This window comes from Camelus dromedarius, chromosome 9, assembly GCF_036321535.1.
Source record: "Camelus dromedarius isolate mCamDro1 chromosome 9, mCamDro1.pat, whole genome shotgun sequence".
Lineage (NCBI taxonomy): Eukaryota > Metazoa > Chordata > Mammalia > Artiodactyla > Camelidae > Camelus > Camelus dromedarius.
Window position 1 is genome coordinate 32,344,157 of NC_087444.1, and position 24,255 is coordinate 32,368,411.

At 45.1% G+C, this 24,255-nt stretch overlaps 1 protein-coding gene across 1 annotated transcript in view; it reads right to left on the reverse strand.

Annotated features, from left to right (window-relative positions):
• Nucleotides 1-50: 50 nt before the first annotated feature.
• Nucleotides 51-24,255, reverse strand: part of HYDIN (HYDIN axonemal central pair apparatus protein) — a 374,065-nt gene continuing 349,860 nt past the window's right edge. The window contains exons 75-88 of the mRNA XM_064489991.1: nt 21,905-22,052; nt 21,273-21,480; nt 20,559-20,780; nt 19,930-20,099; nt 18,310-18,508; nt 16,459-16,617; nt 15,432-15,709; nt 14,007-14,226; nt 12,211-12,423; nt 11,205-11,368; nt 10,237-10,387; nt 6,361-6,591; nt 2,585-2,809; nt 51-960 (exon numbers count right to left, since the gene is read on the reverse strand). Coding sequence (XP_064346061.1) covers nt 475-960; nt 2,585-2,809; nt 6,361-6,591; nt 10,237-10,387; nt 11,205-11,368; nt 12,211-12,423; nt 14,007-14,226; nt 15,432-15,709; nt 16,459-16,617; nt 18,310-18,508; nt 19,930-20,099; nt 20,559-20,780; nt 21,273-21,480; nt 21,905-22,052 — 3,074 coding nt within the window. The 3' untranslated portion in view covers nt 51-474. The remainder of the gene's footprint in view (nt 961-2,584; nt 2,810-6,360; nt 6,592-10,236; nt 10,388-11,204; nt 11,369-12,210; nt 12,424-14,006; nt 14,227-15,431; nt 15,710-16,458; nt 16,618-18,309; nt 18,509-19,929; nt 20,100-20,558; nt 20,781-21,272; nt 21,481-21,904; nt 22,053-24,255) is intronic.

A 24,255-nucleotide genomic window follows, 5' to 3' on the forward strand; every position in this document is an offset into this window, starting at 1 on the left:
GCCTTTATGTGAAAGCAGAATAAAAAAGCACATCAAAATAGAGTCATGTCTAAGGGATTTTTAAGCCATTATGGGATTTAAAAAGAAACTGTGGTGCCCAGCATCACGCACCGCTATGTGTGGCATGACAGAAGGTCATGTGTGTGATATCTGGGTCATCTTGTTAAAAAGGAGGATTTTGACACAGTGCTTGGGCTTTGGAGCTATGTTAAGATGCTAAATTTCGAGACTTGCCTTTACAAAGTAAAATATAGCTCTGTTTTGTGTAGTTATCATGTTTAATATGGAATATTATATTTCATGTAGATACTTGGAGTTCATATAATACAGAAATAAGTGCCCTTCTCATTGAATTGGAGGTTAAGACCTTTAGACTTGGGGCTGTTTTCTCTTTGCTTCGCCAGGCTGGAGCAACACACAGGTATCAAGGCTGAGAAGACAGCTTTCCGATGATGCAGCCGACCCTGCTTCCAACTAGGGGGTGATCCCCTTCAGGTAATAAATCCACTTGAGGCCGGTTTCGCCACTGCCTTCACCGGGAGGGCAGGCCACAATCAGCTTGCTGGTGATGGGAGTTTTGCTGCCCGATGGGTTTCCTTCGAAGTAGACTGTGATGTTGTTGATCTTCTTGGGCCTCACGGAGTCCACGGCGCGGACGGAGAAGGCCGGGTTCTCCACGATGAAGGAGAAGGTGACTGGGTGGTAGAAGACGTTCTTGAAGGGGATGACTATGCTGTACCCGGCTCGGATCAGGAAGGGGCCTTGCGGCTTGGGTGGCAGAGCCACTCCGAAGAGGGGGATGATGTACTCCCCTCCTGCAAGCGATGACAGGCTCAGGATGCCCTTGCTCTCGCCCAGGCGGCTGGGCTCAAAGTAGACCTCCACGCTGACCTCCGTGCCGCCCTGAGCCCCTGGGGCTGCAAAAATGACCTTTTCCGTGTGAAAGTCCGGACAGTCTGTCTGAAAGGGGAACAAGTGCACTCGGCTCACACATGACCCTGAAGAGCAAACCAGCAGCTCAAGTCCATCCTCAGCCCCTCCGCCCTCCAACATCACGCAACCTAGTTCTGTGTGAGGTTATAGAAAAGCTGTACCCTTATAACTCCCTGGAAGAGTAGGTATTGCTAAGTTTATCCTTATTTTACTACAGAGAAACCGAGGCCGAGAGATGTTAAATACACACGCAGAGGGATGATGTTGGGTGGTGGTCCTTGGTGCTGGTCCCCTAAATCTGCTCTTTTTTCCTTCCATGCAGATGGAAGACCAGACATGCTGGCTCCTCCTGGATGGGTGGCACTAGTTATGAACAATAAGTTGTGAGCAGAAGTGCAAGGTGTCCTTTCCACACTAGAGCATTTATTTGCTGATGAAGTGCCTTTGTGGTCTTTTCACCCATCTGGGTGCTATGACTGGAAACATTCGAGATGGTGGTTGCCCTTCAGCCTGGGTCCCTGAGTGGCTATAATGAGCAGAATCCCATGCTGACCCTCCCTGAACAGAAAGCACTGAGGAGAGACAAACCTTTGTTGTTTTAAGCCACTGAGATACTGGGGCTGTTTGTTACTACAGCATAACCTTGCTTCTCCTGATGGATGTGCATGATCAAGAGCCTTAGCCTCTTTAGAAACTGTGAATCACTATGTTGTACACCTGAAACTTATATAATATTGTAAGTCAACTATACCTCAGTTAAAAAGAAAGAGCCTATGCCTCTTGACCATGGCCATGGGACTCTGATGTTAACTGGGCACACAGCCACCCAGTGTAAGGTCACACCTCCTAGCTTCCCTTGTTGCTAGGTGTGGTCATATGTACTTTTGGTCAATGGAATGTGAGTGGAAGTGATGTACGCAGCTCCCTCATTTCCCTCCTGTGGCTGGCTGGAGTGTAGACATCACAGTCAGCCATCTTGGTCCATGTGGACCAAAGCAACTTTATATATAGAGGGAAGAGCATCAGGACAGAGGGTCTGGGTGTCTGATGTCACGGAGTTGCCATTCAGCCCAAAAATGCTTCTGCCCACAGTTATTTGAGAGAGGAATAAACTTCTATTTTGTTGTTTGGGGTTTCTGTTTTAGTAGTTAATCCTATGTTCAAACTGATTTAATAGGTAACATGTATGGAACATTTACTATGGCCCAGGCTCAGTTTTATATACATATTGAAAACTCCTGGCAGCTATCCTATGAGGTCGGGGTATTACTGCCATTTATAGATATGGTTAGAGAGTGTTAGTAAATTATTCATACAACAATAAATATTGAAGTGAGGATTCAAATCCAGGTCTGCTGGATTTCACAGCCTATAAAGCATGACCACTAAGCTCTAATGTCTCTTTTTATTGACTACTGAGCATGTTGTGGAGAGCTAACTCCCCCCACCCCAACACCAGCTTGTTAAACTAGAAAATCTGTAAGGAAAAACCCAGGCCTGGCGCTATTTGTGTCTAGTTGGGAGTTTCCAACTAGATAGAGCACCTGACTCTGAGTTTCACATTTCTGCATCCCCTGTGTCCCCCTCCCATGATTTCTGAACCCAGACTGCTGGAAAGGGAAAGGTAGAGGGCGGGGCAGGGGCTGCTCACCCTGCAGTAGTATTCTGTCTTCTGTCGGGTGTAATTGGTGAACTTGGCAAAGATGCTCTGGCCGCTGCCAAGAACAGCCTGGAAGTGCACGGGCTTTTCCGGCAGTGCTGGTGTGGCCTTCAAATTGAGCTCATATGGGTAGTAACCTAAATCACTGTTGTGCAGTGTTAATCTTCCGAAGGTTTCTCCAGCTTTCAGGGGCTGGAATTCAAATGAGAATGTGCCCTGCAAGAGAAGACAGAGGCTCCTGTGATACTGAAAGTCCGACCCATCCCTTCTCCCCCAAGGGCCTCAGAGCAGCGTGGTGATAGATGCTCATACTGATTTTGACCCTGGGGAACCTCTGTTCAAACCAGCCCACTTTTCCTCCCCTGGGCCCCTTCCAGCTTCCCCTAGTCCAGATTTTTCTGTATCTGGAATCTCTTTGCATCTAAAAATAGGTACTGGATCCCCTCTTGAGAAGCATAGTTATGGAGACGGGGGTGGGTGAGCTGGAGGGGCAGGAGGGCCAAAGGTCAGGCAGCTCCTTTTTTGCTCATAGCCAGTCTCTGAACAGCTTCCTGGGTTCTACCATCATTTGGAAAGGCCTTCTCCTTTCTCTGTTAGCATCCACAGCAAAACAAAACAAGAACCAGAGAATACTGCTTATAGTAGCAAAACAAAGGAAACAGTTCAAATGCATTAGCAGTAAGAGACTGGGTAGAGAAATTATACTTTACCCACTTCAGCAGAATATTATGTAGCCACTAAAAAGGAAAAGGCAGAGCTCTAAGCATTGAAATAAAAGGTGTTGATGGTATTTTAAGTAGAAGAAAGAAGGTTCTGGAAATGTACATAAAGCATGAGCTTTTTGGTGTGGAGAAGAGTATGTCTATGTATGTATAGAAAAGAGACAGCAAGGATATACCGAATTGTTATCAATAGTTATCTTAGGGTGGGGAAATGGGATTGTGGGGGCTTTTACTTTCTATTTCACTTACTTTTGTGGCATTAAAATTTTGTTTTTATCATGAGTAGGTACTGTTCCTTTTTTTAAAAAACTAGATCTTATTGAAAAATAAAATAAAAAGGATATCATTAAAGTTGGGGATATTTATAACAGAAAATAATGCAGTACAAAAATTTACAAGATTTTACCACAATTGAAAAATTTAGATGAAAATAAACAATTGTATAAACAAATATAACTTAGAAAAGCAGACTCAAAAAGATAAAGAAAACCCATATGGTTCTGTAACCATTAAAGACATTTAATAGTAAAAAAATTCCCCCTAACAAAATTCCAGGATTACAAAGCTTTATCTGAAAGTTCTACCTAGTAGTCTACAGATTCTTCCAGAGAAAAGAAAAAGAGGGACCCTACCTTAACAAACATAATCTTGGTAACAGAATCCAGCAAAGCTAATAGGAGAAAGGAAAACTGGATGCCAGGTTCCCTCCTGAACATATATACAAACATCTAATAAAAATGTTGCTCAACTCTAGCAACATATAAAAAGAGAATATTATATAACTAAGTTGGGTTTATTCCATGAATGAAAAGTTCGTTTACCATTGGAAAAACCAATCAGTTGTCATATTGACAAATTAAAAGGAAAACAATCAAATGAACATCTCAATAGATGCAGTAAAAGCATTTGCTAAAACACAACATCCAATCATAATGTTTTTTAAAAAGCTCTTAGCAAACCAGGAATAGAAGGGGACATCCTTAATCTGATAAGGGTTATTAGTAAGAAACCTAAAACAAATGTCACAATAAATGGGAAATTTTGAAAGTTTTCCCTTCAAGATCAGGAATGAGACAAGGATGCATTCTATTGTCTTCCTCATCAACATTGTTCTGGAGGTCCTAGATAGCCCGATAAGGTGTGAAAAAGGAATTAAAGGAAAAGGTTTAGACAGGAAGAAACAAAATTGTAAATACTTACAGATGATATGACTGTACATCTACAAAACTCAAGAATATATAAATTATTAGTATTAGTGAATTTTGTTAGCTGGGTATAAAGTTGATACACAAAAATCAGTTATATTTCTAAATACATATAATAAATAGAAAATGAAAATTAAAAAAGATGCTATTTATAATATCATCAAAATATACAAAACCTATAAATAAATCTAACAAAAGATGAGTAAGTCCTCTACACAGAAAACAAAAAAAAAGTATTATTGAGAGAAACTAAAGACTTAAATAAATGGAGATTTGATCATGGATTAGAAACCCCAATACTGTAAAGATTCACATTCTCCCTGTGGTACATAGGCTCCAAGGTGGCCCCCAGGAATCCCCACGGCCTGCCATTCACACACTGCATAATCTTCTCCGACACTGACCCAGGGTTGGTCTGTGTGACCACTGGTATATGGGAGAAGAGATGGCATGTCCCTTCTGAGATTAAGAGGGAAAGACTGCGGTTTCTGTTTTGTGCACTCTTTCTCCTTTGCTGCCTCACTTTCTCTCAGGTCGCTCACTCAAGGTACAAGAATTGTCATGTAGAAAGCAGCTCCAGGGAGAGGCCACATGGTGAGAAACTGAAACTTCCAGTCAACAGCCAGCAAGGAACTAAGCCCTTTCTAACGACACATCAGTGAGTGTGGAAGCAGATTATCCAGCCCCAGTCAAACCTTGGGGTGACTAGAGTCCTGGCTGACAACTGACTACATCCTCATGAAAGACCCTGAGCCAAAACCACCCAGTTTAAGCTGCTGCTCTTGGATTCCTGATCCTCAGAAACTGTATAGGTGATAAACTTTTATTTTTTTAAATTGCGGAGTTTTGGGATAATTTTTTATGGATGAACAGAAAACTGAAACATTCTTAAAATAAAAAGCAAGAAATGATAACTGCAAAATAAGGATGGGGTGAGGGAGGGCAGGTCCTGTGAAAGGAGAGAGGTTTCTTGGGAGGTGGCAGTTTTTTAATTTCTTGACCTGAGTATTGACTATACAGATATTTATTTCTTAATTTTTTGTGTAAACAAACATTTATATGCATATGTATAAACATATGTTTACATGTACATATACATATATGTATATATATGTTTTATATAATTTTCTGTATAGATTCTATAGTTCACAATGAAAAATACAAAAGTACAATAAAATAAAGGGCATGGAGACTCTCTGAAGAACAAAACAGATTCCAGATTCTGAAGGTGAAAGAAGAGGCAGAGTGGGAGTGCAGGGAACAAGCCAGGTGGGCTAAAGTCGGAGAAACAGAAGAGATTCTGATGGAATCTGGAAAGTGAGGATTTGGAGTGGCAAATTGATGAAAAGAACATTTATCTTCCCACGAGTTCATAATTCCAGCCATCTCCTCCCACCCCCCATCAAAGGTTTCTTGGGCGTCCTCCATGAAGGAGTCTATGCACGAGCAAGCATACATATGAATGTGTGTGTGTTGAACACTTGATACAATATTACGGGTCCCTTGCTGTTCTTTTCAACACACATATTCATTATTACTTATATAATTAGGAGAAAGAAGAGAAATATTTTAAATGTGAGGAAGGCAAACACACATAATGGAGACAAGGATTCATAATAAATAAGTCCCTTTTACATGTATGAACCCAAGTTCTGTGGCCCTGGTTTATGTGAGGACTTGGGCAGCAGAGGAAAAGGGCACAGGAGTGATGGATCCATCACCCCCTGATTTCCCGATCACCTTCGGGGCTGGTCCCCTCAGGACTGCAGAACGTGGACCCAGAGGCCCCAGGGTAGAGCCTCTATCACACATATCAGGGGCCCTGTGGCCAGGGCCATACCTCAGAGTTGGCCGGCACCACAAACTGGGTGGGCAGGCTGATGTCGGGCACCCTGCATTCTGTGGAGAAGGTCACTGAGTAGGGCAGGGGGTTCTCCACCTTGATGGAAGCTGATGTGCTCTGCCGGATGGGGCTCACCATCTCAATAGTTTTGATGATGCCTGAAGGGATGACCTTGAAACTCACTGTGTAGTATAAGAACTCGTTGGTGACCTCATTTCGGAAGATCACCTGGGTTCAGAGAGAGTGGGAGGAAGCGGGGCAGAGCAGACGGGTTAGCCCAGGGTCCTCTGCCACTTCCGGGAACCCTTCTCCCTGTTAGCAATGCCTGGATGCGGGAAGCACAGGGACCATGCGGACACGAGTCCTCCCAGCCCATATGAATCCCGGCCAGCCAGCCCTTCTCTTCCGGTATCCCCCCAGGCCCCGCCCCCTCCACGTGAGACAGCACTAAATAGCCTGAGTTGCTCTAGAAGAGGCTACAGCAGCACTGTCTAGTGCTGAAGGTGACGGTGTCCCCAGTGGGAACAGCTGAGTGGCCCTGGAGAACAAGCAAGACCTCGAGAGGTTCATGCTGTAGTGGGCTTCACTCCTTTCCTGCTGCTCCTGGAATAGTTAATAATGACAACGATGATGACAGCATCTAACACTTCAGCGAATGATCACCGTGTGCCAGGCACTGGGAGTACTTACTTACTTTACACAATTTGTAGGCAACATTACTATTCCCTTTGTTGTTTTTTTTTAAAGATGAGGAAATTGAGGCTTAGCAAGTTATTAGTTTCCCCAAGGTCATGTAAATGTCAGAACCAGGATTCGAACCCAGGTTGGACTGACTCCAGAGCTCACACATGTAACCGCAGTGCATCGTCCCCTCCTCACCCCTGCCTCTGATTTGTTGATAAGCTGCTCACCTTTTTCAGTTCTCTTCCTGGATGACTGATGGTGTTGACATCTGCTCATGTGCTTGGTGATCATTCACGTATCTGCGTCTGTGATGTAGAGTCTATTCAAGTTTTCTGCCCTTTTTAATACCTTGCGCTGTTTATCTTATTAGGTGGTAATAGTTCTTCACATCTCTGCCTTTTTACTTGCAACCTCTTCCTGCTTCTGACACTCTGTCTTTTACTTGGAGTGTTTAGTCTTTTACATTTAAAGGGATCATTTATATGTTTGGGTTAAAGTTGACCCTCTTGCTATTTCTTTCCCATTTGTCTCTTATTTTGTCATTCCTCTGTTGCTACTTTCCTGCCTCCTTTTGGATCAATGTGTACTCTTTTGGAATATATTTTATTTCCTCTACTGACTTCTTAGCTATATTTAAAAATAACAGATCTTTAGAAGTTGCTCTGGAGCTGACAACATGAATTTTTAATTTATTGATATGTATGTAGGGTCAGTATTTTATCACTTCCCACTTTATAACTGATGCCTTAGGCTTCCCACCTTTCACTTCCTACTTCACGAATGTAATAAGCTTCCTTCAGTGTCATTTCATTGACCTCCCGCCCCACCTTTTGGGCTTTTGCTGCCATGTCTTTTACTTCTACACCTGAGCGCATCCACCTCCCAATGTTACTATATATGCTATCAACTGTCAGTTGTCTTTTAAAGGAAGTTCTAAGAAGAAAAAAAAATATATTTAATATTTATGTACTTATTTACCATTTTTGGAGCTCTTCTTTCCTTCCAGTGGATCCAAGTTTCCATTTGGCATCATTTCCCTTCAGACTGAAGAGGACCTACCCCATGTTGGAGTCAGTTTCCATTGACTGCTTTTTCTTGACAATGGGTGACATTTTCCTGCTTCTTCACAAGTCTGGTGACTTATTTGTGTACTGGACACTGTAGAGATTCTGTTATCTTCCTCATAAGAGTGTTGATTTTGTTCTAGCTGGCAGTTCAATCACTGACTTATCACCTTAAACTGGTGTAGGTTTGGTTTTATGCTTTGTTAGAACAGATCTGTGGAAAGTTCAAGGCCTTTCTCAAGACCTTCCAACTTGATGGGATTCAACCTCCAAATTTTTGTCCTCCCTGCAGATCTTGTGGGTGCTTAGTTTTAGGCTTTCTTAGGGCTCACCCACAGAAGGTCTTATACTAAGAGCATGGTTCTTTCTTCCGGCCTTTTTGGCATTTCAGCTGGGTTCCTAGGATGTTACTTTGTTCTCATTTTTTATTGCCAAATAATATTCCATTGCATTTATCCATTCACCAGTTAATGGAAATTTAGATTGTTTCCATTTTTTTTTGGCTCTTACGAATAGTACTGCTATGCATATGTATGTACAGGTTTTTGTGTGGACCTATGTTTTTCACTTATTTGGGGTATATACCTAGGAGTGGAGTTGCTGAATTCCATGGTAACTCGTTTATCTGCTTGAGGAACTGCCAGACTGTCTTCCAAAGCAGCTGCACTATTTACACTCCCACTCAATGTGTGGAAGCTCCATTTCTCCACACCCTTGCCAGCACCAGCTGCCATTTTTTTTTCATTCTTGTCATTTCTTTGCACTCACGTGCTGCAGTCTGGTGCTATGACTCTGCTCTGTCCTCTGTCTCACTAGGAACCGCTTCCTCGGAGTCTATTACACTGTTCAGCTTTCCTCTCCTCTGTGATCTTCTATTCCAAATATTCCATTTTTCATTTTCAGGTCCTCTAATGGATTCTCTTCCACAATAGCCTGTTCTTATTTTATGGGTATGATTATCTTCCTTTATTCCTTTGAGGATGTTAATATTGTTCACTAAAATCCTTCTGTTGGGAATATATGTATGTATATGCATGACTGGGACACTGTGCTGTACACCAGAAATTGATACATTGTAGCTGAACTTCAATTAAAAAAATCCTGTTGGCTTTCATCACTCTTTTATCTCAGGGGTTCTTTTTTGCCAAACTGGTATTTCTATTTTATGGCAGGTTTCTTCTTTTCCCTTCAGCTGTTTCATGATTCCTTGGTTTTCAGGTTCTTCGTTAGCCTGTCTGTGAACATGACTGGAGTGGGTCAGCCTTCCTTAGTGACTGTAGGTGAGGAGGAGGAGGTGATGGGCTGCTGGGTGGGTTCTGCCAAGACCTCTTCTGGAGAGGGGAGATGTGTTCCTAGATTCTTCTTTTTTTCCACTTTAAAATCTTTCCCTAGGTGATTCCATCTTCCATGTTAGTTTCAAATACTATCTATTGGTGGGTAATTCCCATAGATTCTCTTCAGCCCTGTCCTCTCTTGTGAGCTACTGATCCACAGAAGCTCCTTTTCTTTGATGCACTTATCTCATCTTGTAACTATGCAATTATTTGATAAATGTCCATCTCCCTCCACTGGATGGTATGTTCCAGGAGAACAGAGACTCCTATTTTTGATCACTGCTGTGTTACCAGCACCTAGTATAGTATATGGCACATGTGCTCAGTAGACACTGGTAGAACTAATGAACGGATCAGGAGAAACAGCTCATGTGTGAAAGACCCCGTGGTGCCTCAGAGTCGAGGCTCTGAGTTGAATCCAGGCTCTGACGTCACTAACTGTGTGTTAAGTGATCAGCATGGGGCTGGACACTCTATGAGCACTCAGAAAAGGGGTCTTTCATTATTATTATTACAGTCTGGTGTTTGCTGGTCCAGTGTTCCCTACTGCTTAAGGATTTTCATGGTTCTGCTGTCTTGAAGACTTGGCATAGGCCTGCATGATGACTGGCTGGCCCTGCAACCTGGCCTCATCTTCAAGAGTCTGGGAATCCTGAATGCCTGTGCCAAGTCAGTCTAAACAGTCAGCCCAGCAGGGTAAGGATAGGCTGGCCATGGGAGGACACCAAGGTTGTCAACCCTCAGGGCCAAACCTCCAGGGTCCCAAGGCAGTGCCTATAACATGTGGATACCTTTGCCATGTACAGTCCCTCCTTGTGAGAAAAGAAGTTCAGCTTGTAGTCTTTCTTGGAGGCAGACAGCACATCAATGTAATCAAGGCCCTTTAAGGTAACACTGAGGTCGGGCCTCTCTGGCTTCACCATTTCTACAATGACCCGGAATCTGGAGGCACATAGGAGTATAAGACGGGAGGACAGATAACATGAGGCAGTTTGCCCGAAGAAAAGACAGCAAGGTACTATCTCTACTCTTGATTTTATGGAAAGCACGTGGGTCCGGGGTTCTAGTTCTTTGTCACTCCCATTTACTAACCAGGCACTGAGTCAGCACTTGACATGTGCTACAGGCCTTTAGTCCTCATAGTGCCTGTGGGAGGTCCATCTCGGTATCCTCCGCATTTTATGAGTGAAGAAACAGAGGCCAAGAGAAGGAAGATAACACACTCAGGTAGCAACGCCTGGTTATCGGCAGAACCAGCACTTAAACTTCAGTCTGAGCCTTTACCCACTGAGAGCAGGCAGCTCTCAGTAAGTTACATGTCTTCTCCCAGCCTCTGGGACCAGGCTGGTTGGCCTCAAGCTCCCCTAGCTCTTGCGTTCTCCTCTACAATCTAGAGGAGTTCCACTGCAAGTACAGGGTCCCAGGGACGGCCTTCTCTGGCCAGTGGCTTAGGTGATAAGAGAGAACCCTCAATAATTAAACAACCATGATTTTTGTTTTGATAATAATAATAACAACAGCTGACATTTATGGAGCACTTACTTTGTGCCAGGCAGTGTTCTAGGGGATTGATGAGTCACCAGCCACATAGCACTGAACAGGAGACTCTCTCTGGAGCCTTAGACTTTGGGCAGGGCTTGGCCACATCAGGGAACTCTGTCTCTGACCCTTTGCCCTCCAACATCCTCTCAAGGCCCTGCCCAGGGGAGGGACTGGGCTTGACAGTGGGAGTCTTCCCTCCAGTTCCCCATCCCCTCACCTCTGGGGCTTGTTCAGCCAGTTGGTGATGGGTAGGAGCTCAGTGTAGGGCGTCTTACATGGCACTTCACGGAAGATATTGGCTACGGCTTTCGGGATCTCAGAAGTCCCATGCAGCGCGTAGAGCCAGCCCGTCCCGTCCGGGAGGGGGAAGAAGAGGGTACCCTGAGGAGAAGAAGACATGCGGTCAGAAGGACACAGAGGGCCCTCTATTCTGTACCTCTCAGAATAGTGGTAGTGACACAGGATTAATGAAGGCTCTGCCAATACATGTAACACATAACACGCTTGGTAATATGTTTCTGAGAGCCATAAAAATGTTCATGTGTGTTTGGACCAGGAATGGAATCCCATTCCAGGAAACTTCCTGAGGAAAAATCCTTCCAGAGAAAAAAGTTACATATATACATACATGTGTATATTAGAAGTGTTTATATTATATTGATGAAAATATGGAGGTAACATAAACATCCAGGAATTGGGAGATGTTAAATAAATTACAGAACTCTCATTCAATAAAATATTAGTCAGTCATTACAAATGATCATGAAGACTACACAGTAAATATGAAAATGCTCAAAACTCAGGATGCTGTGAGGATAGCTGTGACTGTGTCTGAGTAAGGGTTGGTAGAGAAGATAGAAGAAAACAGTTCTTTTTCTTGGCAGGCGGGTAGAAGATTGTGGTTTCTTTGCTTTTTTTTGCTTTTTATTATAGTCACTATGATGTTATTCATGCCCTTAAGCTAAAAATTGATTGCTTGATGCTTACTTAGTCCAGGATTCCATTTCAGAACTGAACACCTGGTTCCAAGAGAATCCCCTAAATATGAAAACACATAGGCAAAAAAGGAAGCCCTGGACTTGATAATCTGTGAGTCCCCATTGTTCCAACATGATTTGCGGGGTTCCCTCTTGTTCTCACATTGTCTGAGCTCCTAACCTCTCTTGCACAACTCCTCCTCCCAATCATGCCAAGAAACCAATGAGGGGGGGCGCTCAGCCTACCTGATGCTTGCGATTCTCCAAGTTCATGGTGCGAGGCCTATAGGTGATCTCATAGGGCTTGTTCTGCTGATGGGGCTCCAGGGTAATGAACTCGGGCCCCTCCCAGTGCTCGCCCTCAAAGATGGGGTGCAGGTTCCAGGTCTGGTTGGTGCGGTTTGAGAGCAGGATGGTCTGTGTGTGCTTGGAGCGCACCTGGCAGGTGAAATTCACCACCTGGAAGAAGACAGGCACTTCAAGCAGGCAGTGGAACTTACAAATCTGCATTTTAAGGAAGGGTTCAGGCTGGAGATATTTATATTTGGGAGATGTCAGTATAACAATGTTTTTTTAGGGTCAAGAAACTAGATGAGATCATCAAGAAGTAAGTCTATTTAGACAAAAGAAGAAATTTCAGGACTAATTCCTAACTGGCGCACTTCAACGTTAAGAAAAATCCAAAGAGGAGATGGGAAGGAGCAGGTAATAAGGTGGGAGGAAAACCAGGAGAGGGCAGTATCCTGGAAACCACGTGAACAAGTGTTTGAAGGAGGAGGGACTTGTTCAAGGTGTCATATGCTATTAACAGATCAAGCAAGATGAGGGGTGAGAACTAGCCATTGAATTCAGCAATATGGACAGTGTGCCACCAGTGTAAAGAGAGTCAAAGAGATCACGAGTGAGACAAGAACAGAGTTCAGCAACAGACCCACACATATACCATCAACTGGTTTTTGACCAAAGTGCAAAAACAATTTAGTGGAGAAAGGGTAATCTACCCAATAAAGGTGCTGGAAAATTGGATATCCATGTACAAAAAATAAAATAAAGTGAATTTCAATCCATATCTTACACTACATACAAAAATGAACTCTAAACAGATTGAAGATCTAAATGTAAAACTTGTGTCCTGAATATATAAAGGAGGTCAATACTAAGAAAACAAACAGCCCAGATAAAAATAGAAGATTTGAACAGTTCAACAAAGAAGATATATGGATGGCAAATAAGTACCTAAAAAGATGCTTAACATCATGAGGCATTAGGGAAAGGCAAATTAAAAACCACAATGAGATACCACTATGCACCTATTAGAATGACTAAAATGAAAAAAACTGACCACATCAAGTGTTGGTAAGGATGTGGTGTAAGCCTAAGAACCACTGGAAAACAATATGGTAGGTTCTTAAAGAGGTAAACATACCTGCCCTATGACCTAGCCATTCTACTCTTACACATTCACCCAGGAAAATGAAAGCATGTATTCTTGCCAAGACTTGTACATATATGTTTATAGCATACTGTATGATTCCACTTACATAACATTCTTGAAATAACAAGAGATGGAGATCAGGTGTCATTCTGACCATAAGCAACGTTGCCAGGAACACAGCTGACAGACCACTATTAGGTTTCTAGGAACAGGGCTGGCAGAGGGTTAACCCAAGGACATACGTATTTTTTTAAACGACAGAGAAGGAGAAAGGTGTTCACCTTTTACTTCCAGAGCTCATACAAGAATTTGATCTAGCCAGAGATGTCAATACAACCTTCCCTGAGAATGAGATGCTTGAGTTGAGGGCTGAAGAATAAATAAGAATTAACTAAATGAAGAGGGAGAAATGAATTTATCAGCAGTGGGAATAGCATATGCACACAGAGGCCCTGTGGTGGGAGGGAGCAGGTCTGAATACTTGATGTGGGCACCCAGGACTGTTTAAACAGAACCACTAGTTTCTAGAAGGCCTGAATGAGTTCCCTCATGGGGCTTGCTGGACCCACTCTGGCCACTGGCCCACCCGTGGGCAGCAGCTACTGACCTCTTTTACTGCAGGTGGTCCCACGCAGACTCCAGACAGGGTTAGGCTCAGAGGACTGCCTCCCTGGATGAAGCAGAGCAAGTTTTTATGGAGAATCTCTTTGCCCACCTCAGTGGGATGGTAAGTCACTTCGAAAGAAACCTCCATGCCTGCAGTGATATAGCCTTCTTCTGGGCTGATGGAAAAATGAGGCTCAAATTTTCTGGCATCCCATTTAAACCTTTTCCAAGACAAAAGGAGACAAGGAAGACAGTTTAGTAATATCCTGGGTGTGTGTCCTCAACGCTGCTGAGAAAAGAGATTTTGCCTGGGCTTTTAGCTGGGAGGTTCATCCCCTTGTGTACCCCTTGGGACCTGGGAGGAGGAAGACTGCCTGGCAGAGCTGAGCCAGTGGGACAAAGGCCAGGTCAGTCCTGGGTGGATCTCTTGGCTCCCCCTGGAAACTGAGCAGGATGGGAAGTAGCGCATTTTATCTCATTCCCCACAAGTGACACAATGGGGAACACATGCATGAACATGCTTACATGTCTGTACCCAAAGTCACATAGCTGGGAAGTGGCTGCGCCGGGACTGGAACCCTCCCTGCACTGCCTCTCAGGTCAGATCCAGGAGGGTGGAGACAATCCCTTCACATGAGAGCTGCCCCTGTTCTTGGTGGCATTGGGATCCGATGGCCCTGTGTGGTTTTTGCTCTGTGGTCTGGCACTCGGTTCAGGCAGGAGGCAGAGGGTGGATGGTGCACACCAGTGCTTGCAGGGCCACAACCTTGGGGCACCGTTCACATTGAGGCCGATGTGAAGGGTGCCCCCTGCAGGTGTGTGGTGCACAGCTGGGCATGGCCGAGTAGTGACAGGGACAGGAACCTGCTAGCAAGAGGGAAGAGCCTGGAAGGAGACCTGCCGTTAATATAGCTAGGTCCTAATCCCGTCTTTCTCACTTCCTGGCTGTGTGACCTCAGGCAAGTCACCTAACCACTCTGAGCCTCCACTTCCTCTGTGAAATGGGAAAATACAGTACCTACCTTAGGGGGTCCTGGGATGGGGAAATGGGATCTTATATGTAAGCACACTCAGCATGGCACCTGCACATTGTAGGTTCTTGCTCAATGTATGATTATGGGAAAGTTACTTCATCTCATTCCACCTCGACCTTCTCTGCTGTAATATGGATCAGTCATAGAACTGTCCTTGGGTTTACATGAGATGAGCCATGTGGAGGGCGTAACACAGGCACCGAGCAAATGTTCCTTATCATGTTAGTTTTAGTAATCATGGCAGCAGTGATCACCCTGGTGTGGCTGCCACTGTCACATCTTGAGGGAAGGGAGGGGATGTGAAAGGGAGGGGAAAGAAAGAAGTGGCCACGTTGGTAAAACAAATGTCTACTCCAAATCCAGGGCGAGTCCAGGCACAGAGGCTGTCCTACCTTGCGCCCACGTCGCCTGTGTTCAACATGAGGATGCGACGCGTGGCTTGCGTGTGACACACGACTGGTCCGAATGCAAGGTGCTCCTGGTCCAGGGAGATCTCTAGGGCCTGGCAGCAGCCGTTGAGGAGGAAGAGGGGCCGCAGGAGCCCCATGCACTCCATGAAAACCTCCTCGGAGAAGGGAGGGACGCGCTTCTTTGGGGAAAAGGTGACTTCCAGCTTACAGACCTCTTTGGGCTTCAAAGAGATGTTGCGGAACGGTGTCAAGGTGATGACCTAGACAAAAGGACGATGAGAGTCAGGAGCTGAGGGCAGTGGGGCCAGGGGAGTTCCTGCTGCTGGGACTGTAACAGGCCAGGGATAACCTCACTCGGCTCTCTCACCAGCCACGTCACTGAGTTTGAGTTCCTGCAACTTTATGTGACTTACTCTATGAGGAAGACTCAGATCAGCTGTACAAAATGTGTGGCTCGTAACAGGCACTCAGTGAACGTTAATTCCCTTTTCCACTCCTTGCAAATAACCCCTGCTCTTTTATGAGATGGTAAAAGCAAGTTTCAAAATGGTCTAAACATTGTAATTCCATTTTATTTTTAAAATTGTGTAGGAAAAATGGGAAAGATAGGCACCAAAATGTTAAGTGATTATTTCTGGGTATGAGATTATAGCCAAAATGTTTTTCTTTATGATTTTCCACATTCCTGAAATTTTCTGCCCTGAAGACGTATGCGCATTAGAGCCCAGATCTTCTGAATCCCAACAGGGGCAATTCTCTGTCTGCTTCCCTGATGCCCATTAGAGGGATGCAGCCTCTTGAAGCCTTGGTTTCCTTACATGTAAAGTGAGGGGAGCAGAGGCACCGCCCAGAGCTGTTTTGGTGAAGATGATCAGAGGCCGCACAGGGAGCCCTCAGAAAGGCCCAGCTCACTGACAGGGCCTGAGAACTGTGAGGTGTCAGGGTCACCAGAGCCATCACCCGTATCACCAGGGGGCGTGAAGAGGCCACGGGGTCCCCAAGCACTAACCTTGGGTTCCTGGAGTTCTGGAGTCGAGAACAGGACTGACTGGTTAAATGTGAGCTGGGCCTGGCTGTTGTTCATGATGGAAATTGTCTTTTTCACCACCTGCCCAGGCAGGATGGCTCCTAACTTCACAATCTTATTGGCTGGATCTAGGACTAAAATCTGTGGGACAAGAAAGAGAGTAGGAGGGAGCGTTTGTCGGTCAATGAGAAAAACAAACATGACACATGTGCCCTGGTGGGGCGGGGGGATTCCCTCTTTCTGAGTCCCGCGTCTTCACACTGGATGGGCATCTGCTTGCTCAGTAAACATCTATGTGCATAATATGACCACTCAACAACTTGTCACATGATGATGTAATTCAGGCTGGGTGAAGCACTGTGAGGGGAAAGCTCAGGGTATGGGGGCAGAGGCAGCCTGGAGGTGAGGGAGACCTTCCTGAGAGCTGAAGGAAGGGGCAGGATCTGTGGTGCTGTCCAGCACAGGGTCAGACAGGACCCAGGGAGGAGACAAACTGTGGCAGGGCCCTGAGCTGGAGGGAGCAGCCCCGTCAAGGCCTGGGGCTGGGAGCGATGGGGAGATGTGAGAAATAAGTCTGGGGGGTGTCAGGTTTTATTCTGGGAGAAGTGGGCAGCCAGTGAGGCATGGAGTGACTCAAAATCAGGCGTGTATTTTGTGGGGGGCTCTGGCGCGCTCCTTTGTGGGGATGGACTGGAAGGGGCAGGATGGAGAGCCTTGAGGAGTGAGAGATGATGGTGGCAGTGGAGGTGGACAAGGAGATTCACTTCAGAGTCCTCCTCTAAAGCACTGATCCAAATGCTGGCCTGGATCAGGCCCAGATCAGGCTGGGCCTTGCCCTCCAGGATGGCATAACTCCCAATGAGCAGCATCCACTGGTCACTGTCATTTGACCAGTCACCAAACTGTACCCCCTGACCGCCACAACGATCTTTCTATCCAGCTCACAAGTTTCCAAGTTGTCTGCAAAGGCAAGAGCACCTCCAGCACCAGCCCGTGAGCTCCTGGAGGTCACCTCTGGGTTTTTGCAAAGTACCTACACGCCATAGATGTGCCATGAATGAATGAAAGAATGACCACAGGAACGAATCAGTTATGTCAGAAGAGACACTGCCACTAGCTCGGGTGCAGACACACCGCACGCCTGGTCCTGCTGCTCCCCTGGTTTGATGGGAAGGCTGCCAAGAATATAGCCCTCCCATTTTTTTCTGGGCTGCTGAAATGTCCCATGCACTACTGAGACTCTTGGAAGGTCTTCAGTCTCCCCAGACCTCCCATGAAATGCAAATACTCCCACCAGACAGACACCTTAAATGTTTACCAGACACTGGGAAGGAAGGGCTTCGCTTTCTATGAGGAGCACCTGGTAGATGAAAGACCCTCAATCGAGTATACTCCTGAGACCTGTGACTGGCTGGAGAGCGCTAGTCAACGTGGTGTTAAGGAAGGATGTTCTATCACTGCAACGTATGTTTGTACACATTGCTTATAACAGACCTTGCCTATGAAACCTGAAAACAAAACACGCCCCAATATGGGAGAAAAAGGACAAGCTTGGGGTGTTGCATCTGATAGTCTCAAATTTCTCCAAGGAGAAGAATGTTTCTCCAGGGCCTGTGACTACTTGTCCCCGTTGATCCAGCACAGTTTGGTATTTGGTGTTGAGTGAGATCCACGTGACTCACTTGAGTCTGCTCTGACAATTCACCCTGGGTGGGACTGACGGGGGGCTGGTGATGAGGAGGGGAGGAAGGTGCAGGCTCAGGTGGGTGAAGGTGGCTGGGAAGGGCGGGTAGGAGGGCGCCAAGTCCGGGGATCTCCCCGACTGTCTCTTACCTTCATTTCAGTCCCTTTCCCTTTGATTTCAACTACTTGTTGTGAGAGCCCATTGATTTCAAAGGGGATGAGTTCTCGATAATCAATGCTTTCTCGTGGATAAAAGGTGATCGGAATCTCCAGTGTCTTTCCTGGCTTTATCACATCGACTCGGAAATTCACCTCGAGGTAGCTGGTATTGATATACAGACAATCGATGCTAGAGAAAACAGGAGGACAGTGTGTAAGCTCTCAGATGGCCAACCTGGCGGGACTGTTTCGGACCCCAAGTCTCTTCAAGCTGAGCACTGCTGCATGTCCTGCCCTGCTGTCCTGGAGTCAGAATTTAAGGATTGGAAGGGACCTCGGCGATGATCCAGCCCACACTTTCCGGGCATAGTCAAGCTACTTGTCCCAGATCATATCCCCAGATCCTGGCAGAGCCAGGCCTCAAATTCAGTCTCCTGACCCTTTTCCGGGGGCTCCTTTCCCTTTCTTTGTCCTCCCTTTCTTGATAATGCAGCTTGTGGTTTTGTACCCTCTCACAGAAGGAAGTGCTTGCTGAAGTGACTGGGGGGAGAGCATAGTGGAGAGGAGTATGCGTTCCAGAGTCAGACAGACAGGAGTTTGGATCCAGGCTCTATCACTAGCTGTGTGACCCTAGAAAAATGACTTAGCCCAATTGGGTCCCTGTGTCCTTATCTGTAAAATGGGGATAGTGATTGCTATCTCATGAGGTGGCTGTGAGAATTCAATGGGATGAAGTGACCAAATCATCGCTAAACAGGGGACATAGGAAACATTCCTCAAGGGGAGCTGAACTAATTTAACCCTCCTGTTGGAGAGATAGTGTTGTTACTCCTCACTTCAGGCAAGGAGAAAGAGGCACAGAGAGTTTAAAAAATTTGCCCCAGGTTACACAGAGAAGTTCTGGGACTTGAACCCAGACCTGTGCTAGCCAATACGGTAGCCACTAGACCCATGTGGCTAGCAAAATTAAAATTATTACAATAAAGTAAAACTAAAAAGTCATTGCTCAGTGGCAGTAGTAACATTTCAAGTGCTCCACAGTCACATGTAGCTATAGGCCGCTGTATCGGACGGGGCGGATACATAACATTTCTGTCATTGAAAAAAGTACTAATCCAGAGAACTCTGAATAAACACAGGTCTCTGGAGATTCTGTTTTGTTAGGTCTTGAAAAGGGCCCAGAAACCTGGACTGGAATGTTCTACACAGGGATGGCGCAGAGGTGGGATTTGAATCAGAAGGCTTAAGCTCAGCAAGGATCTGCCATTTATGGCAAGGTCACTGGCCTGAGAAATTAACTTTTTCACTCTTCAAACCTCAGTTTCCACATCTAGTACATGGGAAAAATAAATGGAGGCCGTCAAACCTCACATCAGGTCATTTGGCACTGCCCTCCTCACTTTCAGAAGATTGTTTTTTAGCAGAGTAGCTCATGCTACCCAATTATCATTGTTAGTGCAGGGGAAGGGAGACTCCAGATGCATGCCCATCTATGTTTGACTCTTTCCCACAGTCCTTCCTTTTCTGTCTTGGCGGGACGTCACCTGTGTGAGGGCGGGAGGTCCCACAGGAGTGGCAGAGTCATCTGGAAGCTCTGGGAAGCCTGCTTACCTCATAGATGTTTCTTCCTTGTTGGTGACAACCAGAACTTGTTTATATGGGGGCATCCCAGCTTGGTAGATGAAGCAGGTCCCAAAGTTGTAGCTGGTGAAGGAGAAATGGACGGCTGGGCTCACGGCACAGCCTGAGATGCTGCACGTGAATGTTGGACCGTGGCTGATCTGTGGGGAGGGAAGGGTGGTGGAGTGTGACTGGGAGATGTGAGAGGAAAGGGTCCTTAGGCCCTCGGGTGAAGGAGGCAAGCAGTGAGTGCTTTAAAAAAATTCAGGTCCCAGGGCTCCATCTGCAGAGATTCTGATGAACAGGTTAGGAGTTTGTTGATTAAAAAAAAACCAAGGTGGACTACTCTGTACAGGATCTGACATTGGCTCTTGCTTTGCTCCTGCAGCAACGATTCCACTGGAAGGCGGAGGGGCGTGACAGAGATGGCCTGTTCCCACTCAGCATCCTTCGCAAGGCTTCCTTATGAGCAGGACTCTGATTAGCTGCCCATGTGCTAATGGGGGAAAAATCTGTCACTTTCCATCCTCCCTTGCCGCTAAGGGTGGCCATGAGACAGAGTTCTCAAGATAAGAATGCTGTGAGTGCTTTCAGTGTTGGACAATGTTAAATGGTCTCACCTTGATTTTGAGTTCCAGGTCCTTCAAGACACACTTCTTCAATGGCTGGAAAGACAGGGAGGTGTGAGCACTCTGCCCCACGTCCACACTGCCTTCGATGGGGGAAAATTCCAAGTACTGCAGCAGGGATTTGGGGCCGGACAGCTCCACCTGGAAACTGAAGTTGAACTTTCCAGTGTTGATAAAACCGAATTCACACTGGACACATTCATTCAGCTCCACCTGAGAGACAGAGAGTAGTGTTGTGTGTTGAATGAATGCAAACCACAGTTCTCTTCTCTGGGGTCAGGATCTGTAACATGTTGGAGGAAAACATCCTTTGGGTGTAGGGATGGCAGACGACGCCAGTGAGCTGAGTATCCCGAGCTTAGTGTAGTCAGATATCCCAGCAAGAGCTACTAAGTGCTGGGGGCCCCTCAGAGCTGAAGAGTAAGATGACAATTTAATTCTTCGATGTCCCCTGGTAGCAAAACATCCTTCCTGTGTGTTTAGGACAAGCATTCTCCCCCTTCCCTACCATCTCTCTAACCCCTGGAATGTAAAATGAGAAAAGCTTTCCCATCAAAACTATGCACATTCTGGGGATGGCGCTGCTGCTGGAGAGTTTCTGTTCTGGTCTCTTGGCAGCTGAAACAGAGATCCAGCTAATACTCACTTGTACTGCCTTTCCCAGCCAGTGTGGAAACAAGAGGGCAAGTCCACTCCCACCTTTACCTCATAGAAGTTGACAATGGTGGTCTGGTTGGGAGTCAAGAGAGTGATGGAGCCAGTCCTGTCCTTGCACTTGACCTCTACATTCATAACGTAGCCCTCGGCTTTGACATTTAAGGTCAGAGGGTGGACTTTCTTTTTCACGTTGCAGATCAAATTAAAATTCACATCTCCTTCCTGCGTTGGTGTGAAGAAAATATCAATTGGGAACCTGTGGGGGAAGAAGACAGCAGACTAGATAAAACCTCCTGAAGAATATGGGTGGGATGGATGAGCAGATACATGTTGAAGAAAAAGCACCAGAACTCCAAATCATGATGAATTTTGAAGGTTTGCCAGGCAAGGTGGCCACTGCTTTATGGATTCATAAACACAGTGAAAAGCAAGGAAAAGAATACAAACATAAGAAAATACTAAGCACAAGAGCTTAAAGTTCTCAGTGCTTCACAATTCATCAGGAAAATGAACAGCAGGGAATGAGCCGGACAGAGACGGAAGTGTTAATATCTAAATTTTGAGTCGGGAGAGGCTTCATAGACAGCGCACTCTAAAGCAAACGGATTCTCCTGGCTGGCAGGCCTGGGCCCCCTGCCATGTGGGGCAAGTGTAGTCCCAGGGGCTTCCTTTTCCTTTACCTGGACAGTGGTGGGAGCCAGCCTTCCATGGGACACACGACCAGGCTGTTGCTGAAACCTTCGGAGTATCGGGAGTTGTCCAGGAAGGCGAAACTGAACCCCTGCTCCTCCTTGTTGATGACATTCACTGTCTCTCTGGCTTCTCTGCCTGAGGAGGAAACAGTGGCCCTCAAGGGAGGTCTCAGGCCTGCTCCTGAAGTGTCTCAGCGGATATTGCTCCACAGGACAGAGGAGGCCAGAATTCTTAGAAGAGATTCTCCGACTTCTTTGCTCTCCTTTTCCAAGCTCCTCGGCCTCTGGCTACCTCTCTTCCTTTAGCTCCTCCCAAGGGAACTCTACTCCTTCCTCCTAGAACTTGACTCCGTCAACTGCCTGCCCCTGCCACATGGGCTCTCCTGGGATTCTCCTGTCTCTTCAGACCCAATGCCCTCCTGCTTTTGTCAATGGGGGCGAGTAGACGCCTAGCTCTGCCCTGATCTCTGTAAATCACCCCTGCAGCGAACTCTTTTGGGTTAGACTTTGGGTATGTCATGAGTATCCTGACAGGGCTCTGACTAACACACCTCCTATCACTATTTGGCTTTTTCTTACTCTCCTTGACTATTGTAGAGCATTGACTTTTCCACATAAACTTTAGAATCATTTTACCCAGTCTCCCCTCATCCCTATCCTTTCAGGACTAAGGTTGTCAGATTTAGCAAATAATTTTTTAGTACAAGTAAGTCTCAAATATTGCAGGGGACATACTTATACTGAATACTTATTCTAAAAGATTAGTCATTGTTATCTGAAATTAAAATTTAACTGTGCATCTTGTATTTTTTTCTTGCAACTCTAGTTAAGGTTTTAATTGGAATCTGATAAATTTGTGTTTAACTTGGGGAGAATTGACAAATGTTCAGATCTTATTTGGGGGCATTTAAATAAGATTTTATAGTTTTCTTCATATAGGTCCTATGCTTTTCCTGTTACATTTATTCTTAGCTATTATATAGATTTTATCAATATTGAATGGAATTTTTTGTTTCTGTTTCTAGGTGCTTATCCCTAGAAGAAAGAGAAACCATTGGTTGCATATGTATCTTGTATCCAGCTACTTTCTAAAGTATCTTGTTGATTCTAGTAGTTTATTTTGCATTTCTCTAGAGTCTCTTGAGGTTATCTATGTATGAATCATCAGCAACAGCATGAGATAGTTTGTCTCTTTTTCTCCAATATTTATGCCAATTATTTAATTTTCTTATTTTATTGTATTTGCTAAAATCACTAAGAAATTGTCCCATAATAATGGTGATAATGAGCACCTTTGCCTAATTCCTGATTTTAATTGAATTGATTTTAGTGGTTTATGACAAGATAAAATTTGCCTCTTGATTTTGGCTCATCTTTATTTAAGTTTTTTTCTCTTTTCCTATTAGACTTTTTGTTGAGAATGTCTGCTGACTTTTAGCAATGACTTTTCAGTCTATATTAATATGATCACCTTGTTGTTCTTTAATCTGTTGATATAATAATTATATGGAAATGCACCATTATTGCATTAGATTAAATTCTGTTTGTCTTATTATTCTTATGCTGCATTTCCCATTTCTTGGTTCAAAACCTTTCCAAACACTACAATCTCCTCTCATCTATTTATATGCATCAGTACAAGAAATGTGTGGAAATGATACACATCAAACTGTTAACACTGGTTTCCTTTGACGGAAAGGACAGGGTGAGATAGAATGGGTGGGGAGTGATTTTTATTAAATTTTTCCTTATACAACACCACACTGATTGACTTGTAAAGAGTATTACTTTTACAAATAAAAAAATCTAATGAATTACTAAAAAATCCTCTGACTTTCATCGCATTTTACACACACACACCACACACACACCACACACACACATCACATCTATGTGATAGATTGGTAGTGCTGTAAGAGACCTGGCAATCACCTCCTTTATTTCCTTCAAAGTGTCTGCTCAAAGTCACCTTCCCATACTGGCATTCCTTATTTCCCCTACTCTGCTTTATTCTTCTCTAGAACACTCCTCAGCATCCGACATGCTATATGTTTTGTTTTCTCATTTTTTGGTGGTCTGCTTGTTGTTACTAGAATGTTAACTACCGTCACGGTGGGGACTTGGGCTTGGTCCATTGTATCGCCAGCTCACAGAAGAGTGCTGGCCTCATACAAGGGACTCAGTAATATTTGTAGAACCAGATAAACGTGTGAAAGGATGGCAGAGAAATTTGGACACTGTGACAAAGACCAAGAAGCAAACAGATACAGTCATAATCTGGCGGCCCATGCAAGTAGGATGGGGATGACATGGGTCTCTAGAAATAAACATTGTCAGTC